Source organism: Arvicola amphibius, chromosome 3 (genome assembly GCF_903992535.2).
Source record: "Arvicola amphibius chromosome 3, mArvAmp1.2, whole genome shotgun sequence".
Lineage (NCBI taxonomy): Eukaryota > Metazoa > Chordata > Mammalia > Rodentia > Cricetidae > Arvicola > Arvicola amphibius.
In genome coordinates this window covers 3,973,355-3,999,589 of record NC_052049.1, presented here as the reverse complement: position 1 = coordinate 3,999,589, position 26,235 = coordinate 3,973,355, and the positions used below count along the sequence as shown (strand labels likewise).

At 50.0% G+C, this 26,235-nt stretch overlaps 1 protein-coding gene across 1 annotated transcript; it reads left to right on the top strand.

The window, feature by feature from the left end:
* Positions 1–12,022: 12,022 nt before the first annotated feature.
* On the top strand, positions 12,023–17,226 carry Med10 (mediator complex subunit 10). Its single transcript, XM_038323202.1, has 4 exons — positions 12,023–12,213; positions 13,528–13,611; positions 14,921–15,023; positions 16,721–17,226. Exons 1-4 carry the CDS (start codon positions 12,092–12,094, stop codon positions 16,817–16,819), a joined length of 408 nt encoding a protein of 135 aa, XP_038179130.1. The 5' UTR covers positions 12,023–12,091; the 3' UTR covers positions 16,820–17,226.
* Positions 17,227–26,235: the final 9,009 nt, after the last annotated feature.

Here is a 26,235-nt window from a genome sequence, read left to right as displayed (position 1 = left end):
GGTGACTGCTTTCTGTTTTCTGGGCATTTCTGTCCCAAGTCTCCAGAGATAAGCAGAGGGCACATGTGACCAGCAAGGACACAGGGCACACTGCTTGACTGGGAGATGTCCCTTAGGGGCTGGACCAGCTTCTAGCCTCCGTGCGGTGGTCAGGAAAAAACAGGCACATGACTTGTCACGCTGAGAGTCACCTGCACCTGAGATAACGCCCTGTCTCAAGTGGCCTTCTTCCTTGGTCCTGTTGTGTTTCCAGGGTTGTTAGCGAAGGTCCCTTGTGTAGCAGCAGATCCTTGACAGCGATTGTTGTCCCTCTCCTCTGAGGAGGGAGACACCACTTATCCATCTTCCCTGTGGAATATCAATGATTGCAAAACAGGAACTCTGTCAAACATTTCCTTGCCCCCTTCTTCCCAAGTTCTGTCCTTTTCCCTAGGATAAAAAGTGAGACTTTAGTTTAAAGAAATAGAGAAATTCCACATCTAAGCCACCCCACCCTGCCCCAGGGCCTGTCTGGTGGCTCTGCGGATCTGGCTAATCCTGTGCTATTGGATCCCTGGGCACCACATCCGCTCAATTTTCCGTCTTTCAGTCCTGGAGACAGGGAGTGTCCCAGGCTCAGGTCTCTTCCAGGAGTCTGTGAATAAGACTTCCTGCCAGACTCCTACTCTATAGGAGATGGGATAATTGGCTGAGTCTGCCAACTCTCCCAGGGAGAGCTGTATGCCACCAGGTCTCCCACCAGTCCTTAGGGACACACGTTTTAAAGGTGGCAGTGACTGAGCATGATTTCAAGGTGTCTCCTGCCAAAGGCTGGCTGAATGAGTCATCTTGGCTGGCTTTGTGCAGGCCCAAAGTGGTGCAGAAACTCTTTCATTAGTGATGGAGGAGCAGTCGTCCCCCAGGGAGGATCTGGATGAACAGGGACAGGGCACTGCTGTTTGGGATGCCATCAGAGAGCAGCATCAGGATGTGACATCCAAGGGACATCTCTGGGGCAGCATCTCAGTCACTCAAGTATTGGGTTCTCAAGTAAGGCAATACCCAGGAAGCTGCTGCTCCCATCGTGTGTCTACCCATTTAGGGAGCATCATTTCTGAGCCGATCTGAGGAGCAAAAGGTGTCAGTCACCATCTCTGAAGCACTCTCAGGGAGACTGGCAGACAGTGATTGAGTCAGCAATCATCCCTCTGGAAGAGTATCCAAGATGGCATGGGGGTGGAGCTCAGGTGGTAGATGGCAGCCCAGCAGGCACGGGTCCTGGGTACAATCCCCACCTCTGTGTAAACCAAGCACTGTGGTGTACACCTGTCATCCCAGCACTCAGGAAGTGCAGGCAGGAGGATCAGAAGTGTGATGTTATCCTCAGTTCAAGGGCATATGGGGCTGTGTGAGGCTCTGTCTTAAAAATAAATGATAATAGTCACAGACGTTGAGTTTGCAACACGGGACAAATTCTGTGACCAGAAGGTCACGTGTCTCACCTCATTTGTTATTCCCAGCTTATAACGACCGTTTTCACCAGTGTTGCTGCTTGTTCTGGTATGGCATGCGTGACAACGTACCTTTCACGTACCCCGGGAACTCCAGTGCTCTGTCTGACGTCAGCTGGGCTTTTTTTTCCCTCCCACCTGTTTCCGGTCAATGTCTTTGTGTTGAGAGAGACAGGGCCTATTCTTCTGGGAGCCCTGGGACTGACTGCTGGGGGTTGGGTGCTCGTGTTTGAGGGACCCTAGTGTTTAGTTCATCTCTGCACTGGACCCTGTTTCCAGGCCCCTCCTTCCCCAGGCTCCTTTTCTGGGATCACAGCATAGTGACCTCATAGTGTTCCCATCTCCTGATGATATGTTCCCATCTCCTGATAGTGTTCCCATCTGTCTCCTGATAGTGTTCCCGTCTCCTGATAGTGTTCCCCTCTGTCTCCTGATAGTGTTCCCCTCTGTCTCCTGATAGTGTTCCCATCTCCTGATAGTGTTCCCGTCTCCTGAGTGTTCCCGTCTGTCTCCTGATGGTGTTCCCATCTGTCTCCTGATGGTGTTCCCATCTCCTGATAGTGTTTTGTTCCCTTTTTATTCTCTCTCATACTTGCTTTCTCTAAGAGTTGCTGTATGCTGAAACCCATCTTCGAATGTGCTTCTTGAGGGGCTGGATCAACTCAACTGCAGCCACCTTCTGGGAGGTCAGGGAGGAAACCTTTCTCCTGAACATCAGAACCACATCTCTATTCTAAGTTGTACAGACATTCCCCATGGCCCCTCTGAGTTTCCACCTTCTGTGTCACAAAGCGCAGCCTCACAGGTTTTGAGCAGCTCATCGCTAGAGGATTCCCGGCTAGCTATCTTCAGTGATGGAACCTCAGCAGATGTCCTGGTCCACGCGCGCCACGACTTTCTGCACACTACGGCTTTGCCTTCTGGTCCATCGCGGTAAGAAGAGCAAACTCAGACCTCAGCTTGAGTGGCTTTTAGTTTTGCAAAGAACCAGGAAGTACTAGGGCTTACGCATCACGCTTAAGGCCCTTGTAGGGTAAACACTGCCATGGAGTCTAGAAAAGTTTGTCCTGTGTGTTCATAATTTTTCACCATGTCTCTATTTCTGCAGTGCATTCTCTTGTCTCTTTTGAAATTACGACAAGGTTTTAGCGAGAACTCGATAGTGCAGGTCAGTTGTGCACTTTGCCGATTGACGTGCGAGCCACTCAGCCGGCTGTCCCAGCTTCGTCTTAATTGTGTCTTTACGTCTTTCTCACACGAGCACTGTTATGTGCTTGTGAATTCAAGGCAGAGCTACAGACACTACACGTGAAAAATAAGAAATAAAAGCGAAGTCTTGCTCCCAGTGCTCTCAGTGTATAAATAGGATGTGATTTCTATTTATATCGAATAAATTGAGTGCTTTCATGGGAACTGCATGCATGACCTGGTGACTAACGCACTTGTGTATTTGTGTATTGATGCGGCACATGGTTGAAAATACTCTCCATGGAAGAGAGGGGTGAGGAGAAAAATATATAGCTCAATTAAAACAACAAAACTGCCCCCCAAATCCAAAAATGCCCTCAATCATCTAAATAATTTGATCTTTAAGTTCTGTGCTTAGATTTGCACATGAGAGATTCATGTTATAATTGCTGCATCTTGGGGATACAAAGAATAAATGAGATGATCTTAGAGTATGCTAAAAGTGTCAGATTGTCAACAGTGTAATCCTGTCACTTCTGCTATCACTGTCATGATCACCACCATCATCACCATTACCACCATCACCATCACCACCATCACCATCATCAACACCACCACCACCATCACCACCATTACCACCACCATCATAACCACCATCACCATCACCACCATTACCACCATCATCATCACCATCACCACCATCACCACCATCATCATCATCACCATCATCACGATCACCACCATCATCATCACCACCACCATCATCACCATTACCATCACCATCATCACCACCACCATTATCACCACCACCATCACGATCACCATCATCATCACCACCACCATCATAACCACCACCACCACCATTACCACCATCATCATCATCACCATCACCATCACCACCATCATCACCATCATCACCACCATCATCACCATCATCACCATCATCACCATCACCGCCATCACAGTGTTACAAACCTCCCGTTCTGCTGGAGCTGCTGATGTGCTGAGAGCCCACAATGAAAGGTGGAAACCAGCTGCTTCACCCTCTTGGGAGAACTAAACTGAAACTGTTCTTAGAATAACTTAGGATGAATAGCAGAAATGTTCCCACCCACAAGAGTGAGGGCTGGGAGCGCTGAGAGAGCCACAGTCGTTACACAAATAGAGGAAAGGGAAACACATCGTCCTCAGACTCCACGACCAGGGAGTCCAGTGTGAAGACATGTCCCAGGGGCAGCTCCAGCAGGGTGACGAGGCTGTGTCGGACCAGGACAACAGGTTCCTATGAGCACCACGCTCCCAGCATGCCTGTTGTCAATTCTCTTTCCGTTTTATATACCAACCCAGTTCCCCTCCTCCCCTTCTCCCACCCCACCTTCCTTCCTTCTGCCTACCCCCATCCACTCCTGAGAGAGGGTAAGGCCTCCATTGGGACATCAACAAAGTCTAGCAGACCAAGTTGAGGCAGGACCAAGCCCCCCGCCCCCCGTGGCAAGGTTGAGCAAGGTATCCCACATAGGGAACAGGCTCCAAAGAGCCAGTTCATGAACCCAGGATAAATACTGGTTCCACCTCCAGGCTCTCCCCAACAGATGAAGCCACATAACTGTCATCCACAATCAGAGGGTCCAGTTCAGTTTCAGCTGTCTCTGTGGTTTCCCCATCATGATCTTGGCCCTCCTTGGGTTGAGCTCCTGGAGTTCAGCATGGCTTTTGCTTTACTGGTATTTTCCAGCCTGAATTTCATTTACCTTTGCAACCCTGTGTTAGTCACTTTTCTCTTGCTGTGGTAAAATGCCAAGATTGAAGTGACTTTACAGAAGGAAGAGTGTGCTCGGGCTCGCAGATCTAGAGGGATGAGCAAGTGAGGTCATGGTGGAGGCGTGGTGGCTGGAGCTGGAAGCTGAGAGGTGACAACTGGAACCAACAGGAAGCGGAGAGCAAATTGGGAGCAAATTGGGAGCTCAAAGCCCACCCCCCGGTGACAATTCCTTCACATCTCCAAGTCCTCCCCAAACAGTGCTGCCAACTGGAACCAAGAGTCCCAATGTCTAAAATTATGGAGGAGATATCATTCAAAACCACATCGTGTCCACCCTGTTCAATTTCTAAAGTGTTTCTCGCAGACAAATCAACAGTATCAAGCATGCTTCACAACGAGAAAGCAGACCTTGCTTCATGGCTAAGTACAGAATGGGGAAGCTGATGTTGGCTGGAGCGGTTTTCACACACTATGACCTCAGCAGAGAACTTCAGTCACTGGGGCTGTAATTTTGGACAAGTTGTAAGGCACTGTATAGTTAAATGTTGTTTTTTTTCTGTCCTGCTGGCACCCCTGGACTGGTTTTTTTTTTTCCGCTTATGGATCCCCACAGCTGCTTATGAAATAATGCTCTGAGTTTTAATATCAATTACAATTGTTTGGCCAATAGCTCAGCGTTATTACTGACTAGCTCTCACAATTAAATTAACCCATTTTTATTAATCTGTGTATTAATCAATGAGGCTGTGGCTTCCTGGTGATGCTCCAACATGTTACTCCGGCAGCTACATGACGTCTTCTGACTCTGCTTTCCTTCTCTCTGCATCTTTGTTGGGGTTTCCCACCTAGCTCTATTTTTCCTGGTCATTGGCTGAATCAGCTGTATTTATCAACCAACAAAAGCAACACATATTTTCAGTGTACAGAAGGACGTCCCACGCCAGAACTGCTTCAGGAGTACTCAGAGCCCCTGTGTCTGCTCTATCTCAGTCACTGGCCTAAAAGTTGGACTTTAAACCTTGAATTTCTGTTCTCGGGCTTGCCACCATCACTAGGGAAAGAGTAGACGGGGAGCAGATAGGAATGGTCACCAGAGATGATGGAGAATTACAAACCACAACAATGCCAGATAGGTACCACATTATCCCACATGGCTAGACAAAAGTAATCTGTCTCGTGGTCACTGTCCCTACAAGTGGCAGTTTCTGAAGAAGAGAGGCAGGGTTTAGATAAGAATAATGTGCTCATCAAAAGAGGAAATTTGGACACAGACATACACACAAGGAGAGGGCTACAGACTCAGGAGTTTATTAGACTGGCATTCAGGATATGGCCTGAGTTGTCCAACCGTAACTGTCTTACATTGGAAAGGCAACGATGGAAAGCCTGGGGATCTGATAACTGTTCAGGCTGGGAGGCTGTGTGTCTCTGCAATCACTGTCTGCTAATGAATTCCTGGAGGATTCCTGCAGGGATGATGGTTTTTCAGTCGACACTGGAATCCTGACAGGGTTGGATTTGATATAGGCCACAGCAGCAGGACAGATGAACTTGCTGATGAGAATGAGGGCAATCAGGAAGAAATCAGCCTCCTCCTTCTTGCCACCAGAAGGTATGGTTCAGGTTAGAATGGGTTTCTCTTCTTCAAATGATCTGATTGAGAAATCCCCCAGGGGAGTGGCTCAGCAGCATGAGTTTTAGCCCATTAGCCCATACGGAAGCATGGAAACCATGTGTCCTGCTTATCTTACACTTGGTCCCACAGCTTAGAGCTTCAGTCACCTCAGAAACACCATATTGGGAACAACACATAAACTTCTGGAGTCAAACTATATCCTCACCAGAGCGCTGCAGTATTGCTATGGTATAAAGAAATGTTAAGGTTACATGACTATAGTTAACACAGTCAAGTCCAGAGGACAGCAAACAGGAGGGCTTGTAGGTGCCTAAGAGGCAGCAAAGCTGGGATAAGAGGGACTGAATTCTGGGGAAAACAGAAAAGTCAGCTGGCTTCCAAGCCCCTCCTGAGAAATATGGGCAAGCATCTCTGCCTTTTCCCCTAGTTTAACTCAACTCTCAACTCTGTGGTTATGCCTTTATTCCCAATCCAATAGCTAATGTATCTAGCTGTAGCAAGCTGAATTGTGGGTAAAGATGGTTTCTAAGGAAGTCACTGCCTCTCAGACCGCCTCACGGGTGGACAAGAGGAGGAGAAATGGTAGAGGAGACTTAGGTGTTGGGGTAAGAGAGCAGGCCTTGGCTGTCACGGCTCTGCTCTGCCTATACTCCATCCGTTTACTTTCTTACGTGCTAAAATAAACCTTGATTATTTTCCAGCTCTCCTGGTGTCTTAGCAGGCCTCCTCCAGGAGCACAGAGCTGAGGTTCCCGCTGTGGCTGAGGTCGCCACAGAGCTAGCCGTCCCTATCCACATAAGCACCTAGGAGTCGTAGTGACGCGACAGGAGGCATTACGAGTTTAGTATTTTAGAAAAGTCTGGTATCTTGTAAAGGTTTGTGTAGCTGTCAGGCTTAGAAAATGCCCATTTTCTGTTTTAAAACATTTCTTTAATGAAAAGAAAATAAATACAATTGAAATTTATCTATTTAAAAATATTGAGATTTTTTTATATTTCTTGAATATTCTAGTTACAGAAGTAAATTTTCTGATATTTGACCATTTACATAGCCCTAGGAAAACACCATTGGATGATTTATTTTTCCCCCCAAACGTGATAAATTGCAGGCTTTAATTTATACACAGGACTCCAGAAGATCCCCTGCCCCTGCTCTTCCCATACATTCATTTTCTATTTATTCCATAAAGAGTCTGAGCGGACGCTCTCTTCCTGGGATTCCAAATGAGCTACAGCAGTACTTCCAAGCTGAGGTCATAGTAGGTGGGCGGGGCTCTTATCTGTTTTTCTGGAGCAGAATGCTCTGGCATCCACACACAGTGAGGTGAGAATGCCCCACTTCCAACAGGGACATCTGCCCACAGGAGACCCACAGTCTTCAGTCTGAGGCTCAGCTAACGTCTACTAATGTGGCAACACTGGAATGAACCATCTTGCATGTAAGTCCTGTGACCTGCAGTGACACCAGCTCTGCTGAAACCACGTGTGGCAGAGCCGGCTGTGACTGCCACACAAAGCCCCCATCTCAGGTGTGCGAGCAAAACTAAAACAGGCTACAAATCACGAAGCCTGGGAGATGTTCGTTATGCAGCGATTTGTCTCATATTTCTACAACTGCTTTCAGTAACTTACAATTTCCATACGAGGATATATTGTATATTAAGCACAATCCCCCTCCACTGCCCTGTGATAGCTAGCAATTTGCTTTCAGCCCACAAGGCCAGCAGCACATCTTCACTGTTTTATCTCAAGGGTTTATTAACTCCCCAGCCCTGTGTCATAACTTAGTTCAAAGGGATCTTGATTTGTCTCTTCCACAAAATATCACATTGGTCCACTTTATTGATGACATTGCTCGTTGGACCAAGTGAGCAGGCAGTAACAACCACTTTGAACTTGCTGCTAAAGGATAGGTACATCAGAGGATTGAAACAAATACAATCAGAATTCAAATGCCTTCTACCTCGGGCACGTTTCTAGGAGACCACAGCTGTGGGGCATGCAGATATATTCCTTTAAAGGTGAAGGGTAAGTAATTGCACCTGGCTCCTTCACTGCCAAGAAAGAAACCCAATGCTTAGTGGGTATATGTGAACACTGGAGGCAGAACATTCCCTCGTGAGTGCGTTACCTCAGCTCATTTATGAAGTGGTTTGGAAAGCTTCTAGCTTTGTGCAGGGCCTGGAACAGGAGAAGACGCCTCCACACATCCAGGCTGCTGTGTAGGCAGCTAAATCATTTGGACCACACCGTCCAGCAGACCCAACGGTACTTGAGGTGTCCGTGGCAGATAGGGATGCTGTTTGGAGCCTTTTGAAGACCCCTATAGGTGAATCACTGAGGAGACCATTGGGATTTTTGGAGTAAGGCTCTGGCATCATCTGCAGACAACGATTCTTCCTTTGACAGACTACTCTTGTCTGTTAGGCCTTACTGGAAACTGAATGATTGACAGTGGCCCATCAGTTACCGTGTGATCTGAGCTGCCCATTAGGAGCTAATCCACCGAGCCTTATAGCTGGATATTTATCAGATGGAAGTGGCACATATGTGATCTGGAGGGCACAAACCAGTTACATAAAGACGTCTACTCTTGTTACAATGTCTTCTACTCTGAAGCATGAACCTACAGCTTTATGCGCTATGTCTTGTGGCCCATTGACCGAGAAACAGAGAATAGGGCCTGGATTATTGATGGTTCTACACTATATGCAGGCACAAACTTAGAAGGGAACGGTTGCAGCATTACAGCCTCCTTCCAGGACAATCCTGAAAGACATGTGATTGGAAATTCTTACAGCAGGTAGAACCTTGGTGGGTATGCATGGGCTTACGTTTTGTTTGGAAGGAGAAACGGCCAGAGGAGCAGTTCTTTACTGATGCGTAGGCTGTAGCCAGTGCATTGGCTAGATGGTCAGGACCATGATTGGAAGACTGGTGTGAAGGCTGTCTGGACCAGCATGGGGATCGTTCTCTCCAAATGACGAAGGATGTGGAGATACTTGTGCCCCATGTGGATGCTCATCAAACGGTGACTTCAGCTGTGGAGGAGTTCAGTAATCAAGTAGATAGGCTGGCCTGTGGACAGCATCTTTCCCCAGCTATCCCTGCCATTGCCCAGTGAACATGTTTGGGCATACACGCACACCTATTAAGCCAACATTTGTGTTTTCTTTCCTCTATTTTGCTATCATGTGATATAATGTCATCTGAGATGATATCAGTGGTCAAATGTTGTAAATGTATATTGTCACATTTAAGTTATGAAACATTAAGGGACATTGTGACATATTATGAAATATGTAATATGTTTGCAGTTGTACATGGGGCAATATATCATGTTAGAATTATGACCTTGCTATTGTTTTATAAATTAGGCACCACATGAGGAGGTGTGATGATGTGTCAAGTCGACAAGGGGTGAACTTGTGATGAGTAGACTTCATTGTCAACTTGGCTCCCTTTGAAATAAACGAAAACCCAAGTTGCTGGGCACTCTGCTGATGGATTTTCTTTCCTTTCCTACCTTCCTTTTTGAGACAGGGTTCCACTATGTAGCTCTGGCTGTCCTGAAACTCTCTACTTAGACTGGGTTTGGCCTTAAACTCACAGAGATATGACTACTTCTCTGCTTCCCAAGTGCTGGGATTACAGGTGTGGGGCCCTGCCCAGAGGTAGTCTCTTAGTTGGAACATTTAAAGCACTCTAAATCGGGGCCACACCCACTGGTGACATCTCATATAGTATGACACAGAAGAAAGAAACTTTGCTTTCTCCCTGCTCCTCTTCACTCTCTCTGGCAAGTTCGTCTCTCCTGTTGCTGGAGCCTGCACTAAGTCCAGCCTCCTCAAGGTCTGGGGGCTCTCTAGGAATCCCCCAGTACCCCAGCAACAGATTGAGACAGCAGAGACCTGCATTCCCATGGACTGAATAACTACAGATTCTCAGCCTTTCCACCATGAGACAGCTAATGTTGTACTACCTAGACCACACCCTGTTAGCCAGTCTAATATTACCCTCCATATACAAAAATAAACACACGTGCATTCAGTGTATCAGGTCAGGGCATCTAGAGAACTGTGCCCACTCTTCTTGGTTGTCAGCTTGATTAATTAACTGGAATCCAGAAATGGAGGGCACACCAGAGAGAATTTTGTTTGTTTGTTTGATTTGCAATGGGTGACTCCACTTCTAGCCCAGATCTTTAAGGCAGGAAGAGACAGATGTCTTTGATCTGGATCTGGAGGCAGGAGGATACAACTTTAATCTGGTCCACACCTTCTGCTGGAAGCCTGTATAAGGACCCATGTTTTCTCTTTGACAGCTTGCCCTTACCTTGCTAGGACATCCATGTAGTGGCATTTCATTTGTATTTTAATAAATAAAGCTTGCCTGAAGATCAGAAAAGTAAAACAGCCACGCTGGCCAGCCTTACAGACCAGGCAGTGATAACACACACCTTTAATCCCAGTAGCCATAATGACACACACCTTTAATCCCAGCAGTCACACTGGTTACCATAGAAACTGGGCAGTGCATGCCTTTAATCCCAGTGGTGCACGCCTTTAATCCCAGCCCTGGAGAGGAATATAAGCCTGGAGGAGACAGCTCTCAGTCCCAGTCTCCTGAGATTCCTGGAGGATGGATCACCATTTCGGACTGAGGTCGAGGTAAGAGTCAGTGGCTGGCTGTTTTGCTTTTCTGACCTTCAGGTTGAACTCCAGTTCGTCTCTCTGGATTTTTATTAACCATGCTACACATCCATTCCTTTCCATCTCTGGCGTTAGAGCAGTCTCTGGGATTCCAGCATATTGAAGAGCAGCAAGACAGCTAGCCTCATGCACAGAGCAACTCCTGGATTCTTGCACTTTCTGTTCACAGCCAGCCATTGTTGGATTAGCTGGACTGCCGTCTGTAGATCATTCTAATACATACCCCACTCTATATATGAAATATGTGAAGGAGAATAGACATATTTCATATGTATATGAAATATATATGGAGAGAGATTCATTTTGAGTTGTTAGTCTAGAGAACCCCTACTAATAGAGAGCCCTTATATACCCATCTGCACCCCCTTTCTCCCTGTTCCTCCGTCCCATTAGACCCTTTCTTTCACGAGGATTGAATGATCCGATTGACTTAGATTTTTGCTTTTAGCCCTTCTAGACTGATTTTCGCATCAAAGTCACTGCACCTTTTAAATTGGGCTGGGAAATGTTCTTTTGCTAGCTCCTCAAGGCGTCTGTGGAAGTTTGAAATAATTTTTCTTTAATGTTTGATTAATTTAAAAAGTGAGCGTGAATGAAAAGCAGTCAGGACTTAGGCTTTTTTTTGGAAAGAGATTCTCGCCTCCCAGCCAGTTTTAAAAAGCATGGCTTTATTTTGGTTTTCCAATTTAGATACATTTGCTTATGTATTTTGTGTCCGTGTACGTCGTGCGTAGGCATGCTTGTATGGCGCTCAGAGGATAGATAATATATAGGGTTCAGTCCTCTTCTGCAGCGTAGGTTCCCGGGGACTGAATTCAGGCTGTCAGGCTCTGCAGCAAGTGTGTTCACCCACGGAGCCATCTCACTGGGCCCAGATTTATGTATATCTTTTAAAGAAAATTGCTTGTATCTCCCAAGCTCTCGAGATTATGAACACACCAGGGTCTGCGTGACTAAGTTCCCTCATTCTAGCTCCTTCTTGCTTTCCCTGGTGAGACTTGGTTTTTCTTCATTGAAAGTACCGGCTAGGAGTTTTCAATCTCGCCCTGTCTTTATTTTCCTCGCCCACGACACACACACCCGCCGCGTTTTCTCCATTGATTTTCCCCCCCACGCTGGTCGTTCACAGCAGCTTCCCGGCCAAGGACTCCAGCCTCGCCCCGCCCCCGGCGCTAGGGCCCGCCCCCGACGAGACCCCGCCTTCCCCGAGGAAACGGAAGTGGGCATCCGGAAGCCGGAAGCGAAGAGCAGGGCCGAGCTTGAGTCGCTGGGAGCTGCAAGCCGAGGGGCGGGCGGAGCTGGCCATGGCGGAGAAGTTCGACCACCTGGAGGAGCACCTGGAGAAGTTCGTGGAGAACATTCGGCAGCTCGGCATCATCGTCAGCGACTTCCAGCCCAGCAGCCAGGCGGGGCTCAGCCAGAAACTGTGAGTGCAGGCGGGGCGGGCGTCGGCGCCTCTGTGCGGAGCCCCTGCCGCTGGCCTGGGGACCCCACTAGGGCCTGTTGGTGTGGTCGGTGGACCGTGCAGGGGCGGCGGCTCTATCCGGACTCCACGGTGGGGTAGCTCCATCCTGACTTCACTGCGGGGGGGGGGGGGGGGGCAGAGGCCGGCACCACTGTGACCCTACGGGGCAGGCTGGGGCCACACCGTCCACCCCACCACACCTCAGCCCTCCCCCACCCCATCCTACCGGGGAGGCTGGGAGCATTCCATCCCCACCCAATCCCGCCCCATCCCACCGGCGAGGCTGAGTCCACTCCTCTAAGTTAAAGAGGAGCAAGCTCCTCCCGAGGGCCTAGAGCCACCTGCTGCATAGGCCTGGCTGTGGAAGAAGGCACAGAGGGTTGATTTTATTTTTTTCTCCCAGCAGTATCTTTGTGCTGGTCGTGCAGCCTGGTTTTGGAATGCCGGACAGGGAAACAAAATATTTAAGAGCGGGCCTCACCGCCGTATAGCGCAGCTAGGTGGTGGAGGGTGACTCTGGGAGGGGCTGAGGGTCAACTCAGGAGGGGTGGATTTCTAGCTTGCAGACCATGGGTCCTCTACTCAAGCTGGAGCCCACTGCTCCATGCTGCCTGCCCTGAAAGCCCATTCAGACAACATGTGTTCTCGAAAACTTTGCTCTTTCTTTACCTCCATCCTGAGTTTAGAAGGAAAATTATTGAGGGTATTAAGTCTAAAGGTATCATCCGAATCTGGTGGCAATTGAGGGTTCAGGTGTGAGCTGCACAGCAGCCTCTTGAGGGTGGCAGGGGTCTCCTGACTCAGCAGAAAGGCAAGGCCTGCCTCTAGTGTCTGGACCTGGAAATCTGCTCTGATCCCTCACCCCCCTGGTCCCTGTTCTGGAATGGGAGACTGCCCTGGAAGCCATCCTTACCCACAGTATTCACAGTTGAGTCTGTTATAGCTGAGGGCAAGGCTAGGTGATTACCAGAGTAGAGGGCAGTGATATTTTGCACTCCTCTTCAGGGAGGGCTTTGTGGGATGCAGGCAAACTGGAGCATTGCCTAGACCCGAGCCTGCTGAGACCGGCTTTGTGCTGTTCCCAGGGCCCTGTCTCTCTCTTATCTAGTTAGTGTGGCTTTCTTGTACCCCGCTGTCTCCTCGGTTATCTGCCCCAGTATCTCCAACCTTGCCATTTTAACCACTGTGACTTGAAACCCCGTGAGCTGTGCTGTGTGTGGGTTGTGCCTGTGCTGTCGTCAGAGCTAACCGCACACCCCTCTGCTCATTCCCCAGGAACTTTATTGTCACGGGCTTACAGGACATAGACAAGTGCAGACAGCAGCTGCACGATATCATGGTGCCTCTGGATGTCTTTGAGTGAGTACCGCTGTGGGTCTCTGCTGGCTCTGGATGTGGGCTTGAGGGTGGCGTGTGAGAAAAGCAGACAGGAATGCCTGTCTCATGGGATGTAGTGAACAAGTGGGCTTAAAAAAGGGTGTCACCCCAGGCTTGTGTTGTTGAAAATGGAGTATAGAAAAACAGGTTTCTGAGTTCAGTGGAGAGAAGGCTCATAGTTTATGAATTAAAGAGCTGTGGCGTGGGGGGGTGGTGGACAGGCTGATCCCAGCACGTGGGGGCAGAGGCAGGTGGCTCTCGTGAGTTTGAGGCCAGTCTGGTCTACAGAGAGTTCCAGGACAGCCAGGGCTACACAGAGAAATCCTGTCTTGAAAACAAAAACAAACAAAATAAGAGTTGTGTGTGAGCGATAATACAAAATATGAGGAGCCGCTTGCTTACGCAACACACGCGGATGGCACCTTTTCATGCTCTTCTGTTCGAAATGCATCTGCTTAGAAGTCACCGGAATCTGCTGCTTTCTTTACATTACTACAAAAGCACCAAACTGAAACGCAAATTCTAGAAATTTGGTATTTTGGCTGTTTGTTATAAAGGCCAGCTTAATGAGTATTAACCTGAATGTAGCTGAATGATTCAGATTTATCCACTGTGCAGAACTAGCCAGGTAGTCTGTCCTTGGTAAAATCTGCATATGGCGGGCAGTGGATTTCATGACTCAGGGTATGATGGCATTTTGGCTAAGCATGTTAACGCTGTCAGGGTAGTTGTATTGTCTTGCAATCGCTGGAGAGAAACACTGTGCTGCATTAGGTCACTGGGGTGTGTTTAAGGCAGTGTATTGAGAACACCATCTCCACCAAATGGACGCTGGGTGTCCCTCCCGTACCCCCCCCACCTCCCCACACACACAGCATGTGAGCAGTCAGGCTCCATGTCACAGGCCTGAGCTGCACCACACTCAAGCACATCTTTATCATACGCGCTGTTTGAGGACCCGAAGGGCAGAAGCCCGTGTGCATTTGTTTCTTCTTTATGCACATGCGTTGTGAGTGGTGAGTGCTGTACAGATAGATGTAAGGGGGCGCATGGCTTGTGCTGTCTGGGTGCCTAGTGATCATTTCTTGCCTCGTGGGCTGCTAGAAATAGAGGTGCATGCTTGGAGAACTATGAGGACTTAGTTCTAAATGTAAGAGCTGCTTCCTAGACAGGGAAGGCGTGCCTACTGGACTTTTTTTTTTTTTTTCTTTTTTTTTTTTTTTGGTCCTTGTCTACTTTCCAGAAAAGTTAGGTGAGTCAGCTGAGTTGACGGAGATGTTCTTGTTTGCAGATACATTGATCAAGGTCGAAATCCCCAGCTCTACACCAAAGAGTGCCTGGAGAGGGCTCTGGCTAAAAATGAGCAAGTCAAGGGGAAGATTGACACAATGAAGGTAAGACACCGCGTGTCGGGAGGGCCGCGTGTCGGCCAGTACGCATGGCTGGCGGACTTTGCTGTTACTCTCTGTGGGCTGTATGACTGCCACACAGTGGGACTTCTGGCATATGGAATAGTTACGTTGAATGTCACTGAGCCCCAGCCCTGTGACGAACAAGGAAACAGATTGTCATCTTACGTTTTGTCTGGTGGTGTCCCTGGCCAGCGGGACTTTCGTCCGGACTTTCCCATTTGACTTCCTTGGGCAACATATTCTGTATCGACCCTGACTGGAGGCCTTTTCTGTGCCAGCGGGCTGCAGGTGGAGGATCATGGAAGGTTTATGTGGTCTCCAGCATCTGCCTTCAGACCTCTAGGAACTCCCTGACACTCCCCACAGAGAGCTTGGCCCCTTGCCCTGAGTGCGAACTGCAGTTTTCTCTCTCGGGTCACTGAACTGTGGTTCGGATAGTGCTCGCTTTTCTGTTTGGACCCTCCTGGCCTGGCCTCCAGCGGATGCACTGTGTGGCCTGCAGTGAGAGCACCGTATGCGTTAGTGTCCTCTGGGCCTCCTGCTAGCCTTCAGGCCCTGTCTTCTTTTGTCAGCCTGGTCATATTCCATTTGCACAGTGAGCCTTGCTTCCTCCGAGAGGCTCACAGGCCTTCCTGAAAGTTTCTTTCCCCAGGGTGCTGGCTCAAGTGCCCATTTTTCTTTCTCTACCCACTGTCCACTCTGTCTGATAGTTAAGTTCCAGCGTCAGACGTCTGCCCCTGTACTGCCCACTCCCTGCCCACTATCAGCCAGCCTTCGTGTGTGCTGTGTGCAGGCCAGTGCAGGCGTGCCCGGTGCTCAGAAGGCTCTAGCTGAGGGGCAGGAGTGAGGATGGCTTCTGTCAGACCATAGCCCGCAGAAGTGGGGCCGGTCCTCTTAGCATTGAGCCCATGCATCATGTCTCCCGTCAGCTTGGGTTGAGGACTTCCTGGACACAACAGAAATCCCCTCTGTGGACACAGTGACGGCCCTTGGGGCTAAGGCTTCTGGTCCCCCCAGCGTCTTAGGTTCATCGCCTTGGGCTTCTAGAGTGCAGTGCCCACTGCTGGTGCCCGTGTGGTTAATCTTCTCTGTGCACCTGTGGCACTGGGTGCCCTCTCTCACCTGAGAGCTGTGGCAGTCTCAAGGCACACTTTTGCGGCCTGTGTGTCCCCAGTGGGCACCAGTTAACACTTGTGAGAACGTTTTTCCGTTGTAGTGAAGCGGCGTGTGTCTTCCTGACTTTGACCTTGTGACCCATAGAGTGGAGGCTTGGGGTGCAGGCGCACTGGACAGATTCTAAGACGGGGGTAGAACTAATGTTATGAGTGGCGGAGAACTGTGGTGTTTGCAGTAAATGATGTATTCCTGTGCTCGGGGAAGCTTCAAGAGGTGTTTGCACACGTGCATGATCTCAGTGTGATTCCAGTGAGTAACTGCTTCATTGAGTGTTAGCCCTGCAGAAGTTACCTTCTCTGGGAGGGAGCACCTGGCTGGAGGGAAGGAGTCGTCTTAAAACCTAGTCCCCTTCCAGAGCACTCTTTCTCTGAAACACCTTAACTGCAGACACTCCAGTGATTGGCTGCATCCCTTCGGGTTGCACTGGGGACTGTGGGCTCCTTGGAGGGGCTGTGTTGTCTATAACCTGGATTTTTTTTTGACAAAGCTATTTTTGTTTGTAGAAATTTAAAAGCCTGCTGATTCAGGAACTTTCTAAAGTATTTCCAGAAGACATGGCCAAGTACCGGAGCATTCGGGGGGAAGATCACCCCCCCTCCTAAGTGTGTGAAGACCCCACACCCTTTAATTGCCGGACTGATCAGTGAGAAGCTGTGCCTGCCGACGCTGCCTTCCAGCCACGTGAACTGGCCTCGCGCCTACCTCTGGCTCCCATCCTCTTGACCTTGTGGGACGCAGACTGGAGGAGCAGAGCTTGCCCAGCTGTCCTGCAGCTCACAGACCCTTGGGGGGTCCCTTCTTCCTTTGGGGAAAGCAGGCAGGAAGACAGCCTTGCTGAAATGTGACGTGGGATTGGGATCCTACTTGACGTTCTCTTCTTATGTACTCTGTTCTGTTACAGTATCATGAGACAAAACTGGGTTTTATATTTTACATTTTCAGATGTGGTGCATAAGAATGCAATTGTTTTCATGAGTTTCAACTAGATAGAATAAAGTCTTAAGTTTTACATGGCTCATTCCATGTAATTATTTCTGAGAACAGTGTATCCTGTGAACAGTCACCTGTTAATTCCCTCAATTTTTTCAGGTATGTAGATAGGAAAAGCTATCCAGCTGGGCGCTCTCATTCCCCACAGTCTCTTACAGGCATGTGCTGAAGAACAGATGCTCACTGTATTGGAAAGTGCTATAGAGCAGTGCTGCTCAGCTGTGGAGTGTGGGTGGACCCCCTGACCATGGAAGCTGAGCTGGGCTGTCTGTTGCTGTGGCTTCTGCTTCCCTTCAGGGGACCTGTGGGCTGGGGGAGGGTCAGGCAGTGCATGTGGCTGTATGTGTAAGGCAGGCTGCAAGGCTCTGGTTAACTAGTTCCCCGCCTCGTGATGTGTAACAAAGATTTTTAAAAAGAGGAGGTCTGTTTCTCACAGCTGTACAGATATATTTGTTACAGTCATAATAGTATAATCCAGCCCCTAGATTTTAACATGATGTTTGCAGAGACACTTTTTGTAAGTAAGGTCATGTTTATAGACCTCAGGTGGACATACTTCTGAGGGACCACCGCTCAGTTCACCCCATGCCCTCTTGGCAGCTTTGCCCACGCAGTGCCTGGCATTGGTGGCCTGTGTCCAGTCTCATTGTGTTGCTGCATCTGAGGACACAGCCTGCTCATTATCTGTCTTGTTCTTTGTTCTTCCCAGGGCAGGTGGCTCAGGAGTTGAGAGGTTTGGACAGAGGACAGCAAAAATGCATGTCTGTAGAGAGACACTATTTTTCTTTTGTTTGCTAGGAGGGAGGAAATACTGTGGTTGGCAGTGGTTGTCACAGCCTGAGAATTCAGGATCCTTGCAGACGGCCTTGACACGCTGGTACCTGCGTGAAAACCTCATTACTGCACACAGAAAATGAGGTCATGAGTGAAGGGTGCAGCCAGCTTGGTTTGGGCAGCTAGGACTGAGCAGAGCGCAGTAGGGAGCCGGGGAGGGGGGGGCAGAGCACACTGGTCAGGATGCTCACGTTGATGCTGAAGAAGGAAAAATGCATGTGAAGGACTGAATTCCCTCCTTGGATGGTGAGGTGTGTTCTCCTCACACATACCCCACCCCCTAAGTGAGTGAATGTCAAAGCTCCATTCTCCCCCCACCCCCCCACCCTCGCCCCAAACACCGGTAAGACCTGATATACAGGCTCTGCCATTACTGATTTGAAAACAGTTTGAAAAGCCATACATTGGGTCATTTCTTTTGGTACACGCATGGTAAACACAGAGACGGGATGCAGACATGTATGTCACTGTAAACATTTAGGCTTGTGGGAGGAGCTGGTGGAATCCAAGGGCCAACTATAGGCCTTTCCTGGGCCAGGCTGCTATCTGCGCAGTTCTGTTCACACAGATTGGCCATTCTACAGGGACAGACTCCTGCTTGTAGGCATGTTCCTGCTCATGCGCGGTTCCAGCACAGGGTTTGCTTATGCTCTGGAGTGTAGAAAGGATGTGATAAACCTAGGCGGGCTGCTGTGCACATGTGTGGCTGGCAGGGAGGGCTGGGCTTCCTCAGACTTCCTTGTCTCTCTCCAGAGTGTCTGCATGCTGCCTGTAGGGCTTTCCCAGGTCAGCAAAATAAAGAGCAGTTCACCCCTGCTGCAAACAGGCACAGCAGGTGTTCCCAGGAGCTGAAATGGAAACACTTGACTCCCAAATTAACCATGAGTCTGTTGGTGTGCAGTCCGGTTCCTATGCCGACCTGCCGAGGGATTGCCTGAGTGGGCACAGTTTGGGGTCCAGCTTCTCCGTCTCCATGAGATCCTTTAAAGCCCATACAATTGGACCTGAACTTTACTACTGACCCTAATGCCTCTGCCTGCTGACTTTGGACCTAGTCTCAGCTCCTGGCTTATGAGGCAGATACTCAGCTCTGATAGGGCTTTGAGGAGACTGAGTGTTGCTACCAACTGCTCAGAATCCTTGAGACTGTCTCACTAACTCTTGTCACAGCGGCAGAACCAGTGGCACCCGTCACCCTTTGCCTGGCACCGTGAGAGTCTGGCGGCTGTTACCCCATGTAATCCTCAGGCTACTTTAGAGTTCTCTTTCCTCACAGTGGTAACCAGAGCCCGGGCAGGAAAGGAGTGTTTCCAGTTCACTTCAGGGCTGAACTGCAGGCTAGATTTCTCTGTTGCTCAGACAGCCTGAGGTGAAAGGATCACCTCCCTCACCGGACTGGATGGTGCTGTAGCAGGGGGGAGAGGAGGGCCAGTGAGGGTGTGTCACCATGGAACACTGCCTGCTTGCCACAGACTGGGCAGGATCGAGGGTGACAACTGTGATCATATATGAGCCAGTGCCACCTTCTATTCAAGGGGGTTTTAAGTGCTATCTGCCCTGAACTTGCCAGGGTGCCAGAGGCTGCTTAGAGCTTCAGGGACGAGGCAGGGAGAATGTACTAGCACATTTGTTCATGAGACTGAACAGCACACATGACAGTTGCTCACCCTTCCCAGTTGCAGAGCCATGTATGTGCTAGAGGGGCCTCAGAGAGCCCTGTTTGGCCCCGAGCTCCAGGTCCTGGTCCGGTTCCCAGTTCTGTTCAGAAGGTGGTCTATAAGCAGCAGCTAGATAAAGAACTTCAGATGTGATTGAGTTCAGCAGTCATGAGTATGTGTGTACTCACAAGCTTGCTTTCTGTTGGCATTTACATATGTGTTCACTTGAGTATATGATAAGTTCAGCAGCTCTCTCTGGACATGTACATATGTATATATTCATAAGCACATGCATATACTCAGGTTATTTACATATAATGAATATGATCATGGATGTTCACTTTCATGTGGATGTGTATATGGACACAGAAACATGCATGTATGTTTGTAATTGTACTCTGTTGACATGTACAGATGCATATGTATATGAACATATGTTCAAATGCTTGCTTTCTGTATATATGTGCACATAAGCATGTATGTATATATTCATGACTCTACTCTGTTAACGTGTATGCATGCATATTCATGAACATACATGCGTGGTAGGACTTTTTCGTTGGGACCAGTGGCTCCCCGATAATGACACGGAGACTTCTTTTTAACTCTGAAAGCTCAGCCGATAGCTTAGGCTTGTTTCTAAAGAGCTGTGGGCCATTCAGCTTTTTATTAAGCCGATGAGAGTGACATCTTCACAGTGCATGGAAAGATGATTCCACAGCATGCATGCGTGTGCCTGCACGCTTCCTCTGTGCGTGTGCTTGTGTATGTCTAGTTTGTGGATGGTGGCGATGGCAGAGGATGGTGGGTTGGTGTCTGTACCGAGTTGCACAGTTCCCTCAAACTCAAGTCCACCTGAAACCACATGACTCTTTGGGAACAGCACCTTTCTAAATAAACACCAGTATTTGTTAAGTTAAATGAGGTCACTTTAGGACAGGGGAAGTCAAATCTAATAACATACCCCCAGGGGAAGGTGGCATGGATGAGCACAGCACCCACAAGCCAGGTGCTCCAGATTCCAGGAGCGGGGTGCACCAAGGGGGACCCCGATAGCGCCTTTATAGAGGGTGAGGCCTCCTGTAGCTCTGCCCTCCAGCAGCAAGAGGACATTGTGTTATTCACCATCACGTGGAGTGTGCAACGTTAGAAGAACAAGGTGGACCGTGGCACAAATGCGGTGGCAGAGACTGGAGACTCAGTTCCAACAGGCGGTCCACCACCTGCAGGCCCTGTCCCTCCCTGAGTGCTGAGGAGCCCCGAACAGCTGTAGTGCATGCTCTGTTTCTTGGTGATTCTCTGAGCTTCTTGACAAGCTCTGACTTCTTTTATTACACTCTGGTCTTGTGAAAGCTTACCTGGCTTGGCTAGGTGCCTGAGAACTTACCACTTTGATTCCCAGAAAAATGCTCAGTGATGTGGTCCCATGAGGCCTGCTGAGGGGTTCAGCCTGCTGAGGGGTTCAGCATGCTGAGGAAGCAGCTTGCCAAGCAAGGAGCCCTGTTGAGGGAGCTGACCTGCTTGGAGGCCAGGTATGAGGTATGAGGTGCTGCAGGCTTCAGTCAGGTTCCTATGCTCCACCTGGGACTGCTTTCAGCGAGAACACCCACACAGAATGGCAGAGGGAGGACTGAGCCCACTCTTCTCCATAGCGCTTGCTTGTTCCAGGTGTCTCTAGTGTCAGCCATCAGTGACGAGACGGAGGGGCCTTTCTGCCCTCTTCACCTTTCTCCAGAGCAGATCCTGGTCCTGGCTCCCAGAGATGTTGGACATGAACATCTTTTTGCAGACCACACATCCAGCCGGCCCACAGGCTGGACACCGCGTTGGCTCTGGGAGCTGAGGATGCTGCTGTGTGGGTCCCACAGCACCCAACAATGCCAGCCTGAGCTGGTGCACAGGTTATGTGATTTTCCTCACAGCATGAGCTACACGGCAAGGAGGAGACAGACTGGCCATTCGTGTGAGGGGCTGCAGACAGCCGAGGTGGCAGGAGTGTTGTGACTGTTGATTTTCATGATGGAGCTGCAATGATAATGAGAACAGGAAGGATGGCAGCCGGTGCCGCTGAAGACGAGAAGACAAGGGGCCACTGATGGAATATTGATTCCTAGTTTTGTTTGCAGATGTCTGGTTCAGAATCGGGGGTCAGCAGAGCAGCAGATTGGTGGAGCCACCACTGTGAGGATCTCCACTACTGCCACATTGCTGGTCTTCTCTGGCCCAGCTGCCCCTCTTTGGTTTCCTTTCCTGTGGCACACCCTGCTCTGCCCTCCATCCCCTTCCCTGTGCGCCCCTGCCCTGCCCTTCACCCCCTTCCCTGTGCCCCCTGCCTTCCCCTCCACTCCCGTCTCTATGCCCCCTGCTCTGTCCTCCACCCCCTTCCCTGTGCCCACTGCCCTCCCCTCCGTCCCCTTCCCTGTGTTGTGCCCTGCCCTCCACCCCCTTCCCTGTGCCCCCTGCCCTGCCCTCCATCCCCTTTCCTGTGCCCCCTGCTCTGCCCTCCACCCTTTCCCTGTGCCCCCTGCTCTGCCCTCCACCCTTTCCCTGTGCCCCCTGCTCTGCCCTCCACCCCTTCCCTGTGCCCCCTGCTCTGCCCTCCATCCCCTTCCCTGTGCCCCCTGCTCTGCCCTCCATCCCCTTCCCTGTGCCCCCTGCTCTCCCTTCCACCCTTTCCCTGTGCCCCCTGCTCTCCCTTCCACCCTTTCCCTGTACCCCCTGCTCTGCCTTCCATCCCCTTCCCTGCGCCCCCTGCTCTGTCCTCCATCCTCTTGCCCTTTGCTCCTGCAGTTGATTTCTTGAGAGTTTGTGATTACATCACCTCCTGCAGCCCCTCTTCCTGACAAGCGGTTAAGGTGGCTGTGTAACACGAGTGGGGCAGAGGACTCCTCTGCAGGAGGGCATATCCAGCCTTGCACCTTGTTTGGGGACAGTAGTCTCCATATGACTTGAGCAAAGGTTGTTTACAATAGACTCAAGCTTTATCTGTGAAGGTTCCAGATAGTGAGGAGTTTTCTGTGGAGGCTCAGCGGGCACAGTGCTTGTTGAGCAGGCCTGAGGACAGGACCGCCTTAACCCCTGGTGGGTACAGTGATGGACTCCAGGACAAGCTGGCTAGCTAGACAGTCTGAGCTTAGGAGCCCCTTGTTCAGCCTTGTCTCAGTGAATGAGATGAGAACAGGCGATGAAGACTCCTCAGGCCAAGCCCAACCTCTGTACAACCAGGCATCCATGTGGACGTACACCTGCACACACACATGCACATGTGAAAAGAAACAACAGGCGCCAGCACAGGGCTTCCACACCCACTCTGTCCACGCTGCGGCACACAGCTCAGGAACTGCAAGGTCAGAGGTCTTCTGTCCTCCAGGCCTGCTCCTGGTGGCAGGAGGAGACGGGCTTTGGCCAGCCACTGCCCTTCCTGGCTGCCTTAACCTTTATTCCTGCTCACAGTAGCCCTAAGTCAGGAGCACAGATGCTGGCCCAGGCAAGGTACAGTCGCAAGCGGGGTGTCCTCCCTGGGCTTCTGAGTCTGGGGGAGTACCCAGGAGGCACAACTTTCCTGAGCCCTTGGGCTGGTGGGTTGGGGAGCCTGGAGGTGACCCACAGCAGGCATCACCCACTGTAATGGTGGGCTCCTGTGGGCCTAACCGTCCAGAGATGCACCTGGTAAAGACCCCCCTCTTTTCTTTAGCCACTGCTGGCTGTCCCCACTTTGCTGTGTTTTTGGTATCCTCCTCCTTTCTTGGAGATGGGCTCTGTGGATGCATGCGAGCCCCGGCATCTCAAGCCCTGCACCATCTCTTGCCTTTTCTCTTTGCTATTTTTCCTATGCCCCCTTCTCCCCACTTTTCCATTTGAGGATTCTGGCTCTTGCTAGTGTCTTTTCCAGCGGCTGCCTCAGCACTAAGTGCGGAGGAGACGGATCCTCCCACCCTCCCTTCTCACTCTATTGCTACACCCTCCAACCCTCCTTACTCTCCCCTGGAGTACTGGGGGAGACATAAATCTTAAGGTGGCCCTCAGGCCACCAGTTAGTGCGGTGCTGTTGATTAATCCGTGAGTATGCAGGTTGGAGAGTCAGCATCCCAAAGGGACATTAACACAGCATCCACCAATTTTATCCAAAGCAGCAGCTGGGGCCCAGAGTCGGCTGACTGACAATCCCAAGGCACAAAGCAAGACACAGGCTGACTTCCGCCATTGTCAGGCTGCTTTAGGTTGGGGATGTGACTGAAAATCGAAGGCCACCGTTCCGATGTGCAGCGAGCCCTGCTGTGAGGCTAATTGTGTTGCAGAGGCAAATGGTTACTGGCCGTTCTCGTCACTCTTATTAATAACCATTTATTAGCTGTCCGTGGTGAGCAGCCAAGGTCTGAGTCAGCACGGAGAGCTGAGCCTCCCATTTATCCAGCACGGTTTTCAGGGCATCGATTTAAGCCTGTTTTTTATTGTTCCTCTTGTTGAGTTAAGTAGACCTGTGTTTGTACAAATGCTATTTATACACCAGGCAGAAACAGATTGTGTTGGAGAGAATCCTGCCCCACATGTCTGCTCTGCATGCGAAGGACATTCGGGGTGCAGAGCTCTGGACCCCAGACTCATTCCTCCCTCAACGGCTCATGCTTATGAGAGACCAGCGATGCTGTAACTATACATTCAGGTTTATGTTCATAAAAATATGTCCAGAAAGAATGGTATCATGCACCCCAGTTGGCACATCCTTCTCCACTTCAGATGTCCTGTGAATCTTCGAGAAAAAAGAGGACAGACTCGTATCCAACCAGACAGACTCATTGTCTTCCCTTCAGAGCCTCTGCCTCTGCAGTGGCAAACAATGCTGAGGGTCCTGTCTTCCTCTCTCCCTTCCTTCCTCCCTTTTTTCCCTCCCCCCCTCTCTTTCTTTCTTTTTAAATTTATAGAAACATATTTTAAAACAGATTTTTAAAATTATTATTATTTATATCCCAACCACAGTTTCTCCTCCCTCCTCGACTCCTAGTCCCTTCCCTACCTCCCCCTTTGCCCCTCCCCCCCCACTCCTCTCCTCTTCCATTTCTATTCAGAAAAGGCCAGGCTTCCTATGGCTACCAACCAAACATGGCAAAAAGTTGCAGCAAGCCTAGACGCTCCTGCTTTTGTATTAAGGCTGGACAGGGCAACTCACTGTGAGGAATAGGGTTCCAAAAGCTGGCAGAAGAGTCAGAGACAGCCCCTGCTCCGCTGTCTACATTGCTTAACAGTATCAACCAACATCTGAACAGTTCTACTGGCTTAGTCACTGCCCCTACCCACAGCCTCCCCATACCCAGGCGCGCGTGCGTGCGTGCGTGTAGATCAGCACCTCTTCCATTATTCGGTTCCTCAGATGTGTCCTCCTTGTGTTCTTTAGTTCACTGGCCTAGAACTTTCCAAGGAGGTTGCACCGTGCTTATGTGTTATCTGAAGGCCTTCACGGGCCAGAATCGAGTCTCCCTCCTCTGGGCACCCAAATCTGTTAATTGGTGAGAAACTATCCTACCTCAGGAAAGGCTGAGGTGGATTTTACAGAAATAGAGTTCATTTGTAATTCAGATCTGAAATTTAGACTCCAGGCCAAGAAGTGGGATCATGAGCTTCTATGTTATTCCTGTTGGTATTTGGTCCCTCATCCACCATAAGGTCCTGTGTACATGCCATTGGCTGAGGGGATGCTGCCCCTGCTACACACGCCCAGCTTCCCAGAATGAGATCCCCCCCCCCACCCCGGGCTGCAAGGACTCTCCCAAGGCTTTGATGAAAACTGCTCTGGAAGGTGCTGAGGTGATCTGTATTTCTTGGTTAAGCCCCCGGAATCACTCCATACAAACAGCACCAGATCCAGACTTTGGAGAAAGCCTGGCTGACTCATCGGCTGGCCTCATAACCCTGTGGCTAGGCAGGATAGGAAGCACTGGCTTCCTCTGACACCTGTCCAGGCAGAAGCCAGCCCCACAGTCTCCTCTCGCTGCCCTTGTGGCCCCTATGTCTTACTTGTGACACTGCCCTGCCTCTCGATAGGTGGAGCAGAAAGTTGCTGCTCTGTGGGGTAGGAGGCAGCTCAGGGACAGCCTTTGTGGTCAAGACACCCTGAGAGGGGATGGCCTAGGCCTGAGCCCACCGACTCATGTGATTGACAGCCATTTATGAGCAGCAGTCCAGGGAGTTTGCCAAGCTTCCGCATCCTTGGGAAGAAGTGCCTGATATTTACCAGGGATTGCCTGCCCATTAATCCTGTGAAATGAAAGCCCGCAGAGGAAGCGCAGGAGGGAGCCCTTTCTCAGTTCCCTCCGGACCATGGTTTAGTCCCAATTTCACATGCTCCCCATCTGCCATGGTTGCTATTATTAGAATTCCAGCCGTAAAAGGGAAAATACTCATTTTAGGGCCAACCCAAATCTCAAGTGTGGAGAACAGTACTTCTGCAGTGTGATGATTGCTCTTGGAGTAGGGGATATTATCTCAGAATCATTTTGAGACTGAAAATGAAGGTCAATAAAAATGTCACTAGTAATAAT